The sequence below is a fragment of the Lepisma saccharinum genome, chromosome 12 (assembly GCF_977018435.1).
Source record: "Lepisma saccharinum chromosome 12, izLepSacc3.1, whole genome shotgun sequence".
Classification (NCBI taxonomy): domain Eukaryota; kingdom Metazoa; phylum Arthropoda; class Insecta; order Zygentoma; family Lepismatidae; genus Lepisma; species Lepisma saccharinum.
This window is the reverse complement of record NC_139240.1, coordinates 29,650,941-29,669,428: the sequence shown is the minus strand read 5'-3', so window position 1 is coordinate 29,669,428 and position 18,488 is coordinate 29,650,941. Positions and strand designations below refer to the sequence as shown.

Below are 18,488 nucleotides of genomic sequence, written 5' to 3'. Positions count from 1 at the left end.
TATGGAACTCTGCACGGGAACAGGAAATCTCGTTCGTAAGTTTGGGCTTCAACTTTTAGGCCCCTTTTATGCGCAACACAACCACGGTGCCAGAAACCAGTGATGGCAGGAGGAGAGAGAGAGAAATTTCTTTCGCCCGGGCTTGTCGGCGGGAATTTTAAATTCAAACACTCTTTGGAGGAAAATTGTTATAACTCTGGCACTATGGGATCAATCTACTTCGGATAACTTTTGTTTTGTAGCTAAAACATCAGAGCATGCAACCGTGTACAATTCAGGAAGGGGGACTTGGGGGCATGACCCTCGAATTTCAATGGAAAAACATAATTTAGAGTTTGCCCCTTCTTCCCCCGCTATTTTGGGGAGAAGGTGCAAACTTTAGCATTCTTTTCAAAGACTGGACATTTCTTAAGAAAATGAAATATGTTTTATGTTCTTGGGTGCAATACAAGTTGAATAATAAGCCAAAATGTGATATTTTTTTTTTACGAAAAATAGGTAATTTGCATTTTTGGAGGTACATTTTTATATAACTGGCACTATGGGAGCAATCTACTTCGGATAAGTTTTATTTTTCAGACAGAACATCAGAGCATGCAACCGTGTACAATTCAGATCGCTGGACCGAGGAAGGGGGCTTGGGGGCACGACCCCCGAATTTGAATGAAAAAAAAACAAAACAAAAATCTGGAGTTTGCCTCCTCTTCTCCCGCTATTCTGGGGAGAAGGCGCAACCTTTTATATTCTCTTCAAAGAATGGACGTTTCCAAAGAGAATGAAACATGTTTCATGTTCTTGGGTGCGATAAAAGTTGAATAATAAGCCAAATTGTGAAACTCTGTTTTCTTACTAAAAATAGGTAATTTGCATATTACTCAGAAAATTGTTACAACTCTGGCACTATGGGAGCAATCTACTTCGGATAACTTTTGTTTTGCAGCTAAAACATCAGAGCATGCAACCGTGTATAATTCAGAACACCGAACCAAGGAAGGGGGTTTGGGGGGCGTAAGGTCGGTCAAGTTTAAGGCACTTAGTATTAAAATAAATGTCCCTAAATGCTTTCAACAACTAAACACTGGTTTTCCTTTGAGCTACACCAGCAGCGGGGCTAGAATTAATCATCTAGGGGTGCTATGTTGAAAATAAAAAAAGAAACATAAAAAACACATGGAACATGCATGCATCTTTTAACACTAAATCAAATACCAATCAATTTTTAGAAGGCATCTGCGAATGAAACTGATGAATGCCAGTGACTTGATTCATTTTAGTAAAACAAGACATGTTTGGAAATTTGAAATGAACAGCTTGTTCAAGGGAGGCCAGTGACATACATAGACATCTGAAGGGTTTTCTTTTTCAGGAAATTGCAAGCAAGACTTTTTCCTGGGGGGAAGGGAATGAAGTATATTTCCCGTGATAGTGTTGTCCCCTAAAAAAAAAAACACTGCTTCAGTTTGACTACTTGTAAAATTCTTAACACTTTGTACTTGGCCACCCAAAGTTATCCCATACATGGACCAGTTAAGCAGTGGCATCACTAGCACTGATGTCCAATGTGTATGTTTCCAAATAAAAAATTCTGTCCCGGTGGCAAAGTGGTTAGCATATCAGGTTCGAATCCCAGCCTGGACATGGATGTTTCGTAGTCCATTCATCAATTTCATCATATCATCACTTATCTCCATCTTTACAAATTAGCCAAAAGTGTCACGAGCACAAGAAGCCAAGTAAAATTGTGCAATGAAATCAATCAAACAGACAAAACTTTCAATCCGCTTGCTCATATCCCTTTGCATTGAAAATGTATCAGAAAGGGGTAACTTCTGTTACAGTGACAGCAGTTACCAAGCGAAATAGTGAGATACATAGCACATCTGTTTCCAGATTAGATTACTTACAGACAAGGGGGTAATTATGAAATTATCTATATATATATAAAAATGGATGTGTGTGTGTTTGTTCCGGCATAACTCTGGAGTGATTTCAACTAAACTTGATACACATATCATTTACAATCTGGAAAGAAATACTGTGGGGGTAAGACGCCCCTGGCACCCCTAGGGGTGACATGTAAAAATAATCTAAAACGACCGATATTAGTGTGGAATCCATAGTTTTCGGTGTCGCTAAGATGAATAATGACACTCCCAATGCTGTTCAACTCAAAGGCACCCCTGGCATTCCTAAGGGGAGGGGGTGGGAAGGGGGTGACGTAAAAATAATCGAAAACTACTGATATTAGCATCAAATCCATAGTTTTCGGGGTTGCTAAGATGAATAGTGACACTACGAATGCCGTTCAACTCCAAGTTCATCACCTATAGTATGGGGGTGAAATATAAAATGTCCTACATTAGTGTCGAATCCATAGTTTTTTGGAGTCGCTAAGTTAATTGGTGACATTCACGATGATGTTTGAGAGAGAGAGACAAGACTTGCTTTCTTGATCACGATCAACAAGTCACAGGGGTAGTCTATTAAGTACTGCGGAATGGACTTAAGATCGCCATGTTTCTCCAACGGACAACTTTAATAGAAGATTGGGATAAGCTAGTATTGTAATAAAATTAGAGCGGATGCGACAGAGCTTATTGCGACGCTGTCGTGCCTGTATCGAGGCAGTAAGGAGTCACTTTGAATAACTGCTGTAATAATGACTGCAGTTACTACTCATTAAAGTCACCACAGTGTTTCTTCTGCTTCTTTTCCACTTTCCTAGACATCTTGTATGGTTTTGACTAAGGCCATTTCCAGACCAGGGTTCCCTATCTCATTTTGTTGCGTTTGTTTCCTTCAATCATACCTGTAAGTCTGTAACACAGCCACAGAAACAAACACCCTGTACATATATGTATATATAAAACACAGGAATAGGATGAGAAAAGGTGCCAGAAGGGTGGATAAATCCAAATGATGATGGAGACAGTAAACACTTACCACACGAAGAAAAATTGTTCAATATTTGACACTATATATTGCATTTTCAACAGAGAAGAAAGATAGATCGGCGTCACATAGAGTACCATACATACTGATATGTATGGTAATTCAGTGCAAAGACTATATAGATCTTCGTACAGTAAATTGTCAAAGTGTTTCTTGAAAAACTACCAGATTTTGCTATGTTGTTTCTTCACTAATCCCTTATCCATGAGGAATGAGTAAAACATCTAGGTATTCTCCAGAATCTAGTTTTTGCATTGCTATACATTTGCAATAAACATCATGTTTCTGTTTCCTAACTGCTGCCACTGTAATGAACGTCACACCTTTGCAATCATTTTGCAATGCCAAAGCATACGGGCTTTGATGTGAGCAGTTTGTTTGGAAACATACATACAGGGCACTGGCTCTGGTGATGTCACGTGTAGCCAGTCTATTGCACTTGCCCATGTGGCCAAAAATTCCTGGAATTGTCTCCTCTCTTGCCCCCTTAATATTTATTTAGTGTCACTGTACATACAAGTGTATGTTTATTTTGCGGTTATCGTAACCCTTGTCAGACCTGAAAGTTTTGTGATCATGTTTCTTTTCACAAGACTGTGTGAACTGTTTGCTTTAATGAGGTAGAAGAATCCAGATTAGGTAAAGTACTCTGAATTTTAAATATAATCTTCATGCACCAGGAAAAGGACCGACTTCATCTGCTCTGGTTGTAACGTGCCACCACTCGTAACTCCAGGGTATGGAGATCCGAATTGGCAACACACTGCTCCTTGATCCGGCTGGTCAGTTGAAAGCACCAGTTCTCACCCAGGGATTGGGATTAAGGCGATTCACATTCCTCCAGGAAGGAAACCACCGAATTGCGACATGTGACAGTAAATAAAATTCAAATACTTTATAATTAAAATGTCCAAAATCTTTAATCACGAATCGCACGCGTACATACTGATTCACACAAGTTAAAATTATAATTTGTTGGGTCATGCATGCCCGTAACCAGTGATAAGCAACTTATTTAACAAGAGAGTCCACGCACCGCCTTCACAGTTAATAGCAAGACCTCAACTTCTTACCTCAAGTGCGAGGTGCAGCATAACAGATTGTTCTATCTTACAATAATACAAACTCATAACATAAGAAAAGCTGATAATATATATAACACATCAATGTTAATTAGCGATAGTAAGCTTAAGTTCAGGTTGGCAACAATTAAAAATGCGAACGTGGAATTTTTTACATCGCCAAAAACACGTAGCATGGTTCCCCCACTCCTAACATAAACAGCCAACAGGAAAACTATATTTTATTGAAAACAAGGGAGAAATACTTTGCTGTAATATTACAATGTTAAACTATATAGAAATAACTAAACTGATTTTATCAAATAATTCATATTTGCCCTTGCACATAAAAAATTATTAAATAAACATTTAGTTTATAACTAAGACAAATTACTTCAATCTTGTACATTGTTGAACAAAAATCGATATTAAGAAGAAATGTATTTAACTTGTGCTTAAACAACAAAATTTGCATGAAATATAGTAATAATCCTAGCCATTTTGGATTTGAAAACCAATGAAAACGTTGCCTACATTATTTGGGATAATTAATAGCCTTTAAATTCTGAATAAATGTTCCACAAATACGCGAATAATATTATAACACAAGATAAAACATAAATATGTACATGAATTATGAAAACAAATAAGATAAATGCCAATATACGACTGAAATTTGCCTAACATGGTGGTCGTTAAAATTTCCCCCCTTGTTGCATAAATGGCTGAGTGTATCGAAGTATTTTTTTTTTAACTAGATGCTTACTATCGCATAACACAAATAATATTCTATTAAAACAATTATAAAATTATACTCTCAGATTACGCTGAGGACATAAGTACTTGACTGACCCAAGTTTTCTTTGAAAAACAATATTTGGCATATGTAATTTATAGGTTACATGTTAACGTCGAAACTTTGAATGAATGTAAATTAATATGCACATATATAAACAATCAACTTGGATAATATAAGATATACCTTCGTAAATATAAGCTTGCTGTAACAAAACATTTTACAGGTTGGGCAATTCTTTCATCCAAAATTTACATTCCTTTTTGGTCAGTTATTTGACCTAGTTTTTATAAAGAGCACAATCTTCATTTGACATACTTTCAGTCTTGCTTCCTTGAGGCTATCAATAATCAGTTGTATTTATTGTTTGATCAACAATGGTATTATACATTCTGCGCCATTGTTGTTACATAACTTTTTCATTTGATTCAGTCAAAGAAAAATAAACAAGACAGAAAAGAAAATAACTGATTGTTACAATGCTGAAACTTTATATATGAACATGGCCTCCCCAATGGCGCAGTGAATAAAATTCACTGATATTGTGCTGGTTCTTGAGTCGTTGGACAAGGAGGATTGAATAAAAGGTTCCGAAGGAGCAACGCCGATGTTCATTAACCATATGTTTATTGTATAAAGCGAGCCACAACTGATCTTGAAAATATGGAATTAGAAAAAAAACATGTACAGTAACATTCAGTTCGAATTTTAAAACAGCTGTTTTCCCACTTAGCTAAAACTTTCTCATGAGCGTTGCGTTTGCTGATTGGCATCGATAAAAGGTTTTGAAATACAGGCACCTGTTTCACTAAATTTAATTCACTCTCCACTCCGCTAAATCTTTCTCACCTTTCGGTAAATTCTACTTCATAAGCCAATAATAATTTAAATACATTTGGACACTCATATAATTTACACTTCAGGTTTTGTGCATTTCCCGTCTACTTATCTTCTCAGATACGATGCTCACATTTATACTATCCTTTGGCACTCTTATCACATATAATATTTTCGGTGACTGAGGATGCATCACATAGTTCAAGTGTCAACTTATTTACTTGCAAGTCTACTTTTCCTCTAGTAACCACATTGAAAGGAAACTCCAAAAATATGTCAGCAGGGAGATTCTTCACAATATAGATGTTGACTTTATGCCCATCAAAATTTCCTGTGTCCACTATGAATAAACAAACAGTCCAGCTAAAGTGGTGTTACTTTTGGAGTATTACAGTCTATAGATAAGTCCTGGGCTTTACATATGGCTCTTTTATGTCAGTTTCTTCAGTATTTGATAGGTCTAGTGTAGTACTAACATGAGGTGATTTTACTGAGGTGGCTCGCTCCTTGCACAATCCTTGCCCAACTCAGAACGATTTAATTAGGCAAGACTAGCGTTTTCCTGGCCACCAAGACCATCCAGACTCCAATAGTAGCACCTTGTATTATTTATGGCCTCTTGCTGCTCAGGTGTTAATTGCAGTTCTTCAGTATTAGTCTCTGCGTTAACCATTGGTCTAAGCTGCGGTGAATCAAATCTTGACCGGTTTGCACAGTTCTGGCTGTAAAAGTTTCCTCTTCTGGGAGGAGTCCAGCATCTGGTCCTGTCTAGGTGCTCGTCTGTTTGCACCAGGCAGTTTTGCTGGTCTTGGCGATGAGGTTCTGGATACGGGTGATATTCTCTCTGAACCTGTCTGTTAGGCCACATGTTCTGCCTAATCGTGCGATATTCTGTGGATGGCGAGAAGTAAGGTCTTCATCATGACGTCGCTCACCGCCTGAGTTCTCATTTTGTCTGAAGCCAATGGGTTCTTCGCACGACTCGTAGCTTTTCAGGAAAGCAGTGAGATCACGAATGTTTCTGGGTGCATTTGCAAGGCACAAATGACGTACACGGAAGGGCAATTGTTCGATAATTAGCGTACCAACTTCCGGTTCTCGCAGTGTGTCAGATAAATTTTTAAAACCTGCGTATATGCTCCAGGCATAACTTTCCATGCTCACATTTGTCTGCCGCGAGTACCGCCGTCTTCGCAAGGCTGCCGGTTGCTTTTGCTTGGTCTCAATAGCAGGGAACTGTGCCTTAAACTGATCACAAAAATCCTCATAGTTGAGAAACTGGTCGCAATCAGCCGAGAGCCAGTGCTCTGCCGTGCCAATAAAAATTCTCGACAACAAGTCCAATCGACACTCATCTGGCACTTGTATCAGATCGAAACTTAAACTTGCGGAGGTATTTCTCCGCAGAATGGGCTTCGAAGTTTCCATCAAACTTCGGCAGCTGGTTGATGTCTGTCATACGGGGAACTCGAAAAACACGATCTTGGCACAGGACACTTTGTCGGAAGGATCTTCGTATTTCATTCCATGCCGCTGATCGTTTCTTGCTCGTTAGGTGGGAAGAGACACGGGTACCTGTACATGATTGGTTAACTGTCTATCATTACCCATATTGTGAAATCCATCAGCTGTTTGGGGACCAGGAACTGACTTACGGTTTAATTCACGCTCGTTTGTCACTGGAGGTGGAAGTTCTGGTGAAACTAAACCTGTACCTTCATGGAACGCCGTATCTGCATGTAGCGATAAGTTTGTCACTCGTTCACCAAGATCTTTTATTGTGTCTATTAAGGTCAAGCGTGTTTCGTTGACCATACTCTGCACATGTGTTCGAAGTCCTGAAATTTCACTTGACAATCAACCACTGAGTCCCATCACCTCTTCCTGTACAGCAACAATTTCAGTCTCTAGAACAGTCTGTTTACAAATGAGTTCTTATTGTGCCGAATCCACCTGAGTTATCCTCTCTTCAGTTAAATGAATCCGTGCATGAATGGAACTAAGTTGCTGAACCATTTCGGATAACTGGCCCATAAGCTGTTCATGGAATCTCTTCTCCTCCTCCTTTTTGGCCTTCAATCTCTCCTCGCGCTCTCAGTCTTTCTCTTTGAGAAAATGGCAATCAGCTGTTCATGTCTCTTTTCCTCTTCCTCTTTTTCAACTTTCAATTTCTCCTTGTGCTCTCGGTTTTTCTCTGAGAAAGCGGCAATCAGCTGTTCATGTCTCTTTCTCTCTTCCTCTTTTTCAACTTTCAATCTCTCCTCGCGCTGCCTGTCTTTTTCTGTGAACACTGCGATCAGCTGTTCATGTCGCTCACGATCCTTTTCTGCTAGGGAGACCACCAAATCATTGACCCACTCAGGCATCACTGTTGCTGGAGACGAAACAGTAGCCGTCTGAGTTGGCCGAAGTTGCAGTTCGAAGCATTTCTGGCATCGAAACTCCTGATCACCTCAATCCACAACAGTCTCTGTCATTGGACAGCACTCCAGGTGATAAAGAAGCCAACACTCCCAACATTGGTAACCTGAAGCATTGCTCCATGGCTGGCTGCAGCACGCTGCTGAAGTATCGGAAGGCTCAGTGCGAACTTGGCTCCTGAGTACCCGACGATCACCACGATCCTTCTTCTGGAAAATGGCAATGGATTAGGTGGAAAAAACATTAAGGGAGCACTGGGAAGGGGGAAGTCTTCTTTCTTCGCGGCCCTTAGTTGCAGCGCCACAAAAACAATGCAACATGCCACCACTCGTAACTCCAAGGATGAAGATCCAAATTGGCAACACACCGCTCCTTGCTCCGGCTGGTCAGTTGGAAGCACCAGTTCTCACCCAGGGATCGGGATTAAGGCGATCCACATTTCTTCAGGAAGGAAACCACCGAATTGTGACATGTGACAGCAAATAAAATTCAAATACTTTATAATTAAAATGTCCAAAACATTTAATCACGAATCGCACGGATACATACTGATTCGCACAAGTTAAAATTATAATTTGTTGGGTCATGCACGCTTGTAAGCAGTGATAAGCAACTTATTTAACTAGAGTCTCCACACACCGCCTTCACAGTTAATAGCAAGACCTCAATTCCCTACCTCAAGCGCGAGGTACAGCATAACAGATTGTTCTATCTTACAATAATACAAACTCTTGGGGCCTCCCCCATTGCCTTGTAATCGAGGGGTCCCGGGTTCGATACCTGGTGGAGGCACAAGTGGTTCGGATCCCACTTTAAACTGCAGGTCCAGTCCCGATTAGCCTTACTGTGCATAAAGTGGACTTAAAACAGCAACTCAAACCAAATAATACAAACTCATAACATAAAATAACATAAGAAAAGCTGAAAATTTATATCACACCAATGTTAATTAGCGATAGTAAGCTAAACTTCAGGTTGGCAACAATTAAAAATGCCGTGGAATTTTTTACATCGCCAAAAACACATAGCGTGGTTCCCCCACTCCTAACATAAACAGCCAATAGGAAAACGATATTTTATTGAAAACGAGGGAGAAATACTTTGCTATAATATTACAATATTAAAGTATATAGAAATAACTAAACTGATTATCAAATAATTCATATTTGTCCTTGCAAAAAATGATTAAATAAAGATTTAGTTTATAACTAAGACAAATTACTTCAATCTTGTACATTGTTGAACAAAAATCGATATTAAGAAGAAATGGATTTAACTTGTGCTTAAACAACAAAATTTGCGTGAAAGATAGTAATAATCCTAGCCATTTTGGATTTGTAAAACAATGAAAACGTTGCATATATTATTTGGGATAATTATTATCCTATAAATTCTGAATAAATGTTGCACAAATATGTGAATAACATTATAAAATAAAACGTAAATATATACATGAATTATGAAAACAATTAAATATAAATAATTTAATCCAAGTTCTTAACTTGAAAAAATAGGAATAAGATAAATGCAAATATACGACTGAAATCTGCCTAGCATGGCGGTCGTTACATCTTCATGCACCAGGAAAAGGACAGACGTCATCTGCTCTGGTTGCAAGTTTCCTCCACACTGAAGGTGATAATACTGGTTCCTTTCTTGCATGGTGTCATGCTCTATAAAGTGAAGATAGAAGAGACTTTACCTTGAATTGACCACAACAAAATGTCAGGTTTTCCACTACTCCAGCTGCTACTTACCCTGTTGACAGCCACAGCAGCAGCATCATTGTTTGCAAATTTTGAGTACCTTGTACTTTACATAATTTAACCTGTAAGGATGCACGTATGGGTAAAAATTAGCCATGTGATTTTCAAATATATTTTTGATCATTTCCAATGAGTGGCTGAGGCAAGCCTTCTCAGTACCTATCGATTGAACCCTTGTGACTGCTGGAACGTTAAATCAGCTGCAACCCTTCGTTACTTCCACTTGCAAAGATAGTAGAAACACTGCCTGGGTAAATTTCACGAAACACATGTTCATACGTTTCAGTTTCGTATGTCAATGTTTTTTTTTCTCTCCCCCCATTCTTATCAATTGTGTAATGCAATAAAAATGTTCAAAATCAATAGAAATTTCAACTTAAATAGTCATTTTGCTTATGGGTAAAATTCACCCACCGTACATTATGGCTGAGAGCACTGCCTCCCCCCCCTCATTTTTATCAGTTGCATAATACAATAAAAATGTTCAAACCTAATAAAATTAATTTAATCAATGATATTATTATTTACATGCTTTAAAAAATTATAAATCATATTTATGAAGCCATTATGCTTGATTAAAATTTACCCAGCACGTGTCCCTACGTCCTAACATAGAATGTAGATCCTGCCAGTTTAAAATGTAATTGGATCATTCCATGCCAAATCCACCACGGTCTGAACCTTGACATATCAGAAATTGATAATTTTTGGTGCAGTGGTAGTACAAGTAAAGTTGACAAATACTGCCAAATTTCAGATTTTTTCACCTTAGTTTTTGAGTTACTGGCTTTCAAGAAAGCAAGAATCCCAAAATTTGACTACATTTTGAAATCTTTAAACAGCTGTAGATCAAAAACTATTTGACCTAGAGAGCTGAAATTGGTGTCATTGTCTTCTGCTTTAATTTAAAAGAGAAACTGATAATTTTTGGTGTCGTGGTAGTACCAGTAAAGTTGACAAAAACCAACAAATTTCAGATTTTTTTGACTCTTAGTGTTTGAGTTATTGACTTTCAAGAAAGCAAAAATCCCAAAATTTGAGTACATTTTGAAATCTTTAAAAAGCTGTAGATCAAAGACTATTTCACCTAGAGAGCTCAAATTGGTGTCATTCTCTTCTGCTTTTAATGACCTTTAATTTGAAATGAAACATGACTGTGGTATTTAGATTTTGTAATTTTTTAACAAAACTTGAAAAAAGGGTTTTTGAAAATCTCAAAAACACCATTTTTTATTTTTTTGTGTGCAAAATTTTACAATGGGACGGTAATGGGTTGCTATGGAAATTATTTCTTGTATTTATTTATTTATTTCAGAAATTGAACGCAACAGGTATATTACCCATTAATGGTGTTCATTATACAATAATTTTGTGATAACATTATTGAAATATTGCACAGATGAATGTAGTATATAGACACACATACAAGTCTTAGGTTCTATCGTAATTTATGTAATTTTAATATATTCCTTTTCAAAATTGCGGTCGGGCAAAATAAGTCCACACTGTTTTCACTTTTGATGGTATCATTAAATGTTTTACATATATTCCAAATTGGGGATATTGTCAGAGCGTTGGTTCTATTACGAGGGAGGGTGAAGAATTGCCTTCTTGGTCGTAATTTGCATGAGGAGACGTAGAAGTCGAGCTGTGACAGGGGGAAAGGAGCTTCAATGAGATTATTTAAAATGTTGTGGAGGAAAATGAGCTGATGCATGATGCATCTGTTGTTGAGAGTTGTTAGGTTAAAATATCTGAGAAGGTTCTCACGGGATTCCATTTGAGGGTATATACCATCTAGTTTGTACTTTAATTGTCTTAAGAATTTACTTTGAATTTGTTCTATCTCAGTCGGTAACGCATCCAACTACCATGCTAAAGGTCCCGGGTTCGATCCCCAGCCGGTTCAAATCCGGGAACTTTTCTAACGATGGAAGCGGCCCCGGCACCCACCCAGCGTCGAATAACATGGGTACCTGGGGGAAACCCTGGGGGGTAAAGGCGGTCAGGGGCGTGATGCTGATCACATCACCCCCACTCACGACCGGATCAAGAAAGTGTGGGGCGTTACCCCCACACCCCCTATACCAAAGTAAGTATATTATATAGTTGAGAAAGTAGCGCAGTCTTCCCTCCCGAAGCTGAAAAAAGAGGGTCGTGGGTGGTCCCAAACCTGACGTCACTCACTGGACAGACGTGACGCTGTCACTGACCTTTCCACTTGTTATAGGATCTGCATTTGTATGAAGGAACGTTGCCTTGTGTTTCCTTTTTCTGTAGCTCTTGTGTGATTGTGGAGATTTTTTTTCCAACAACAATAACATTTCAGGAAAATGCCGCGCAATTGTGCTGTTGCTTTGTGCCCGAACAACGCAAAAAATATAGTAGGACAGGCACATATCCAAGCAAGTTATCAGCTTAAATTAGATAAAATGAGGATTTTGGTTTCTTGTGGTGTGAAATAAGATAATGTGACGATAATTTAAGGAGATAAATAATTATGAAGGCAAGACGGAGACTGTTCTGTAACCCTGTTATTGATAATAGCACGCATCCAAAGTGGGGTATAGGGGGCTTGACCTCCTCTCTCCAGGAAATTTTTCAGTTTACATTAGATAAAATTAGGCTTTCGGCTTCGTCAATAATATGACAATAATTTAAGGAGAGAAATAATTACCGAGAATGTTCTATAACCCTGTTATTGTTACTAGCGCGTATCCAAGATGGCGATCAGGTGGCTCGAGTCCCATCAGGTAATTTTTCAGTTTACACTACATAAAATTATTTTTTATCTTCTTAAATACTTATGAAAGCAAGATGGAGAAAAACCCTTTTGTTGAATGTTGCAAGTAAACTTTACTAGTTTTCAGTGTTGTCGCAGTGAACTTGAGCACTATGTAGAGACTTGTCAGTATTTGGAAGCTGCACAACAAAGGTCCACACGTAGGGCGATTCATTGTAATTTCTAATCTCTCGAAGACGCGAGAGGGAATGTTCTTGAATAAGAGGAGTCGAACTGCTGGCAATATCTATGAATCGTTTATCTGCGGAACATTCTAGAATATAGTGAGGATATAGATATGCGTTAATTAGAACCATTCCTAAATAAATATTCTTTGACCGTACCTTGGATCCAATGAGAAAAATGACGTCCCTGACTGTCATTTCCTTTTAAGCGTTCAATTCAAGGACTTGTTCATGATTTATTTGATTGTGTACAAGGCGCTTTACTTCAGTTTCCAATACGAAATCATAAAAACTTCTGGTTACTTGATTTAAAAAATGTGTCCGAGATAACGAGTGGCGTTGCCAGGATTTTCGGAAGGGAGAGTGGTTACGTATATACTATTTTTGGTGATCAGTCCTCATTTTGTCATCTTTTCCTGTCTTTAACGTTCAAATGGGGCTATGACCCCACCAACCCTCCCTTGGGCACATCACTGGAGATAAATAAGTAAGCATTTAATCATATTGGGAGACGAAACATTAGATGTGTTGGGAACGAAAGGGTTTTCACTGTGCATCAATTGTTTCGCGATCCAGCTGTATTCTAGAAGACTTCCTTTGTTTCGTGCCGATGTGTGAGAAGACTGCGGAAGCTGTGACAGACAATTTTGAACACTTGCGAGTGCTTAGGCCTGGATATGAACAATTTGGTGGGTTTCTGCTTTTATAAGAGCTGTATACATGGGAGGACAAGACGCATTAGTAGTGTTCAGGCTAGAATCAGAGAGAAATATTCGAGAACTGTCTGTGTCCACTTCGCAGCCCACAGTTTGAATCTCGCGTTGTCGAGTGGATTGTGCATCTCGTGTATGTGTAACAGCTTCGTAAAAGCACTTCTGGTACACAGATGGTTTGATCCTGACCAGAAGAAATTCACAAACACACATACTGAAATGGTTCCTGCACACAAAGTTATTAGCATGGAAACAGAGGAGTCGAGTGGTAAAAAATGTCCCGATTTCACGTTCTGATTAAAATGACAGTCTTAAACAGTGGCGACGATTTAGGGGATAGTTGCTCCCCATATTCTTGCCTCCACACTATGTCCTCTTAAGTAAACTTTCCTTGCAACCCCCCGTTTTAGAACCAAATTGCCACCACTGGCCTTAAACATACAATACCACTTAAAAAATGGTGTTCACCCACCTCCAAAAAAGGAATTCCTGGATACGTGTACAACAACTTCGCCCTAACACCCCACACAATGTTTTAAAAAGGACAACTTTGTGGTCATTTAAGCTCTAAGTATAACTTTTCACCCCCCATAAATATGAATTTACACCACTTAAATAGAAAATTCTGAACAAACCTCTGCTCCACCTCCGAGCCCGCTTTCCATTACATATAATTCTATTGATAGTTAACTTTCAGCGACCCAGTTTACTAGATATAGTCTGCTCTATACATATCCTTATACAAACACCACAGAACACTCATTCGATTTTTAAAATAAATTTATTTCCGAAAACACGGAAGAAGTGTGAATTCCTATGCTGTTGCTCGTCTTTGACATGTCCCGTGGCTGACGTCATCCGTGGAGGTTTACGAATGGTTCCGAACTTTTCCGAACGCCAGACTGCACCTCCCTGCCCTATACGCCTTCATGGCATGGTGCTATGCACAGGGGAGCACTTTACTTTTTTTTTTTTTGTTTATATATTGCTGGGTTCGAGGGTGCCACACTATGCTTGTGTATTCAATTTTTGCTCTAATGTAAGCAATATAGAGCATCATTAAGCTTCCGAGATTTTTGAACTCTTTGCATATATGCATTATAAATCCCAGAAGTATGTGAGCCTCGTTTGTTATGAAGTTAACGTGCCCGTGAAATGTAAGTTTAGAATCAAACAGAACTCCTAGATCTTTTAATTTTTTTTTTATTTATGCAATAGTCGTATTTTATTGATGTAGTGTTTCGAGTATATGACATTTGGTAACATTTTTCGCTATTTAATATTAGTTTGTTGCTTTCGCACCATTCCACAAGACTGTTTATGTCCGCTTGTAACTTGGTGCAGTCACTGTAACTGCAAATTCTTTTGTATATTTTTAAATCGTCCGCAAAAAGTAGTTTACCCAATTGATTCAGATGTTCGTGAAGATCATATATGTACATGAGGAAGAATAAGGGACCAAGGTTAGAGCCTTGGGGAACCCGGATGTAGCTTCAAATTCATCGGAATTATTTCCCTGAAACGTGATGTACTGTTTGCGGTTTGTTAAGTAGGATTGATACAATTGTAACATTGGATTCGATAGATTGTATGATTTCAGTTTTTCTATTAAGATTCTATGGTTTACGGTATCAAACGCTTTCGAAAAATCTGTATATATTACATCTACTTTAGCTCCGCTATCCATCACGGTTGCGATAAAATGAGTGATTTCTGATAGGTAGGTACAGACAGACTTTTTACATAAGAAACCATGTTGATAAAGAGAGATCACTGATAGTACGTGATAAGAAATGTGCTTGTAAAGAATTTGCTCTAAGAGCTCGGCAGGTGCAGCCAGGACTGCTATCGGCCTGTAATTCTCTACATCATTTTGCTTATTTGTTTTTGGTATCGGGGTAATTTTTGCTAATTTCCAAATATCTGGAAATGTTGAGGTGGAAAGTACAAGATTGATCAGCGTGTGCAAGGGGTATTTGAGTATCTCACCGCATCCTTTAAGTATGTAAGGTGGAATTTTATCCGAACCAATATATTTTTCGGTTTAAGATTTTTAATGGTATCTTCGGTTTCTTTAAGACTAATATCCGATAGGTTTAGTTTATCGATTTCACTGGAAGATTGAATATTCAGTCTTATTTTTTCAATCATCCTGCCGGTACACCGATTGAAAATATAGTAAACGCTGTTGTTATTTCTAGTGTGTCAGAAATTACTTTACCTTGATATTGAAAAGGTTCTGCTTTTTTTTTTTTTTTTTTTTTTTTTTTTTTTTTTTTTTTGGCAAAGCTGAAGATGAGATTAGGGGTATGAAGTATGTTATACTCTGTGCTTGAAATATAATGCGTATATGCTTTTTGAATCCCTCGTTTAACAATATTCCGAAGTTCTTTAAATTTCTCATCATGATGTTCAGCGTGGGGAGCGTTATTTTTCCATTTTTGCCTATGATATACTTTTTTCCTGATATTCTTTATAATTTCCCGTGAGAACCAGCTCGGAAATTTCTTCGGTTGAGTTTTCGTTGAAGGTACGCATTTGTTAAATATGTCATACACCATTTCATAGAACTTATCAATAGCGGCATTAATATTAGTGTATTTCTTCAGATCATTCCAATTTACAGCTCTCATAAGATGATACATTTTTAAAAAATCTGCATTCCTAAAGTTATAGTTATATTCTGCTTGAGTTGAATTTTTCGTGATAGATTTAAATTTAGTCATGGAAATGTCAATATTTAGAGCTGGGTGATGAATGTCTTCTGGTACGAGAGGATCGGATTCCCTTGTGACTGTTATGGTATTAACGTTACTTAAAATCAAATCTAACGTTCGTTCGTTATCATTTTTTATGTCATTGAAGCTGTTTAGTAGGTGGAGTGACATGAAACGACTCAATTCTACGCAAGCTTCGTTTGAGAATAAGAGATTGTGATCCGCCCCCTTTATCTGAGGGAAATTAAAATCCCCTGCAATAATAAGGGAAGACCCCTGCTCATAAAGTGATTCTAACCTTTGATAGAAGGAACTGTATACAGATCGATTCGTATTTGGGGGGAAATAGGCTACACAAATATACATATTTATTTCGCTAATTTTTACTAACAAGTAATTTATCAGAGAGTCAATTACCGGAGTTTCAATTTCGATAGCTCGAAATGCCCTGTTTACAGCCAGAAGTACCCTGCCCCCAAGCCTTTGTCAGAAGATTCTACATCGAGATCCGACCGAAACAAAATATATCTATCGTCAATTACTTCACTGTCACTGAACGATGGATTTAACCATGTTTCCGTAGCCATGATTACATCAAATTCGTTACTTCATACATTCGGGTAGAATGTTTTGAGTTTAGTTCTTAAGCCCCTCACATTTTGGTCGGAAACACTTACACTTGCAGTTCCTTTATTGACATAATTGCTGGTCACATGACCATTACCACTTACTTTTTTACATCTGGCCTCACCTCAGGCTCTCGTTCCTTGGTTGCTTCCCTGGCGCTTGTGATATCGCTGAGTAGTGGGAGGGGGAAACTGGTGACCTATTTGCGATATCCGGTTGTTCTCCTCTTTCCTTGTTCCATTGGAGGTGGAGGGGGGAAACGGGTCACCGCATGAAGATGGCTGGAATGCGGTCGTTGTCACTTGCGCTCCCTGAGACGTCACATTTCCATTGTTGGGGGGTGGAGGGAAAGCCTATTTCTGGGAACTGGATGCAGCTGAAGGTCCTCGGGTCTCGATGCATTCTTGTTGTCTTCCAAGTCCCAAATTGTATATTGTCTGCCGTCGACATTGAGATATTTATATTGCAGATGAGCTCTACATCCTTGCTGTCTGGCTTCGAAGAGATGCTTTTTAAGTCTCTGTCATTGTTGCCTAACTGAAAATGAATAGTCTTGCTCGATGTAAATATTTGAGCCTTTCAATTTGCTGCTATTTCGAAGAAGTTTCTCTTTCTCTGTATCGCAGAGGAATTTGCACACAATGGGACGAGGTTTTCCGGACCTCATGCTTCCGGTACAATGAGCCCTCTGGATTGTGTCCGTTGGTAGGGAGAGATTAAGTGTTTCTTCGACTAATTGCCGCACTGCGCTAGCCGATTCATCCCATGTCTCGTTCATTTTTTCATGCATGCCGTGGAAAACAAGGTTTTGTCGCCTCGATCCGTTTTCGAGATCGTCCAGATGATCCTCCAGAGTCTGAACATACGATTGAAGCTCGCCGATGTCACACTTAATCTTGCTTGTCTTGGCCTCAATCATGTCAATCCTTCCAACGAGACTGTTCACAGTGATGGTCAGCTGCTTCACCTCACACATAACAACATCATTCGAACTTTTCACTTGAAGCATAACTTGCTTCAGTTCTATAATTTCGCTTGAGAAATTAACATTGTTACGGGAGCCTGAATTTTGCTCGATGCCGCCTATAATCAGCAATGATAGCACAACCACTCCATAAGCATAGTACACAGTTTTCGGAAAAACATTTCCCATTTCCGTTCGGATGTTTGGGCACTAAGCTGCGCGAAAGAGGCCGATAGCCTGCCGCCACTGCCCCACGGAATTTCCCATCTTGTTCCGCTTCACTGCACTCTGGAGACAACCCAAAACACGTCCGTTTGCTTTCAAAACTCAACTCTGCACGTTCTCATCTGGTTTGCACCACAGCACTAATGCGATAAGAGTTCTTTTCTTTGTAATGTGTGCGAAATTTGCTAAATTTGTTGACTCCCCATGTTAAAAACCATAACTTAAGTTGAGTGGTTGATTTTGAAGTCTTCTGTATTTTATAATTTTTGGACTACAAATAATATGAAAATTTGTAATGTTTATCACTTTTAATATCTGGTAATCGAATTGAAAAATATATATTTGTCTTTACATTTTAGAATACTATACAAATACAAGTAATTAACTCTGATGCACTTACTATTCATTTTTCCGTGTAAGTTTTTTCAGCGATTGATTTCGC

General features: G+C 38.5%; 1 protein-coding gene across 1 annotated transcript; it reads right to left on the bottom strand.

Moving 5' to 3' along the window:
• Positions 1-17,380: 17,380 nt before the first annotated feature.
• On the bottom strand, positions 17,381-18,010 carry LOC145996293 (uncharacterized). Its single transcript, XM_083132724.1, has one exon. The coding sequence runs from the start codon at positions 18,008-18,010 to the stop codon at positions 17,381-17,383; it is 630 nt and encodes a 209-aa protein (XP_082988850.1).
• Positions 18,011-18,488: the final 478 nt, after the last annotated feature.

Excerpts from the sequence above, each read along its gene's own strand:
- LOC145996293 (XM_083132724.1), bottom strand. The coding sequence starts at position 18,010 with ATGGGAAATGTTTTTCCGAAAACTGTGTACTATGCTTATGGAGTGGTT.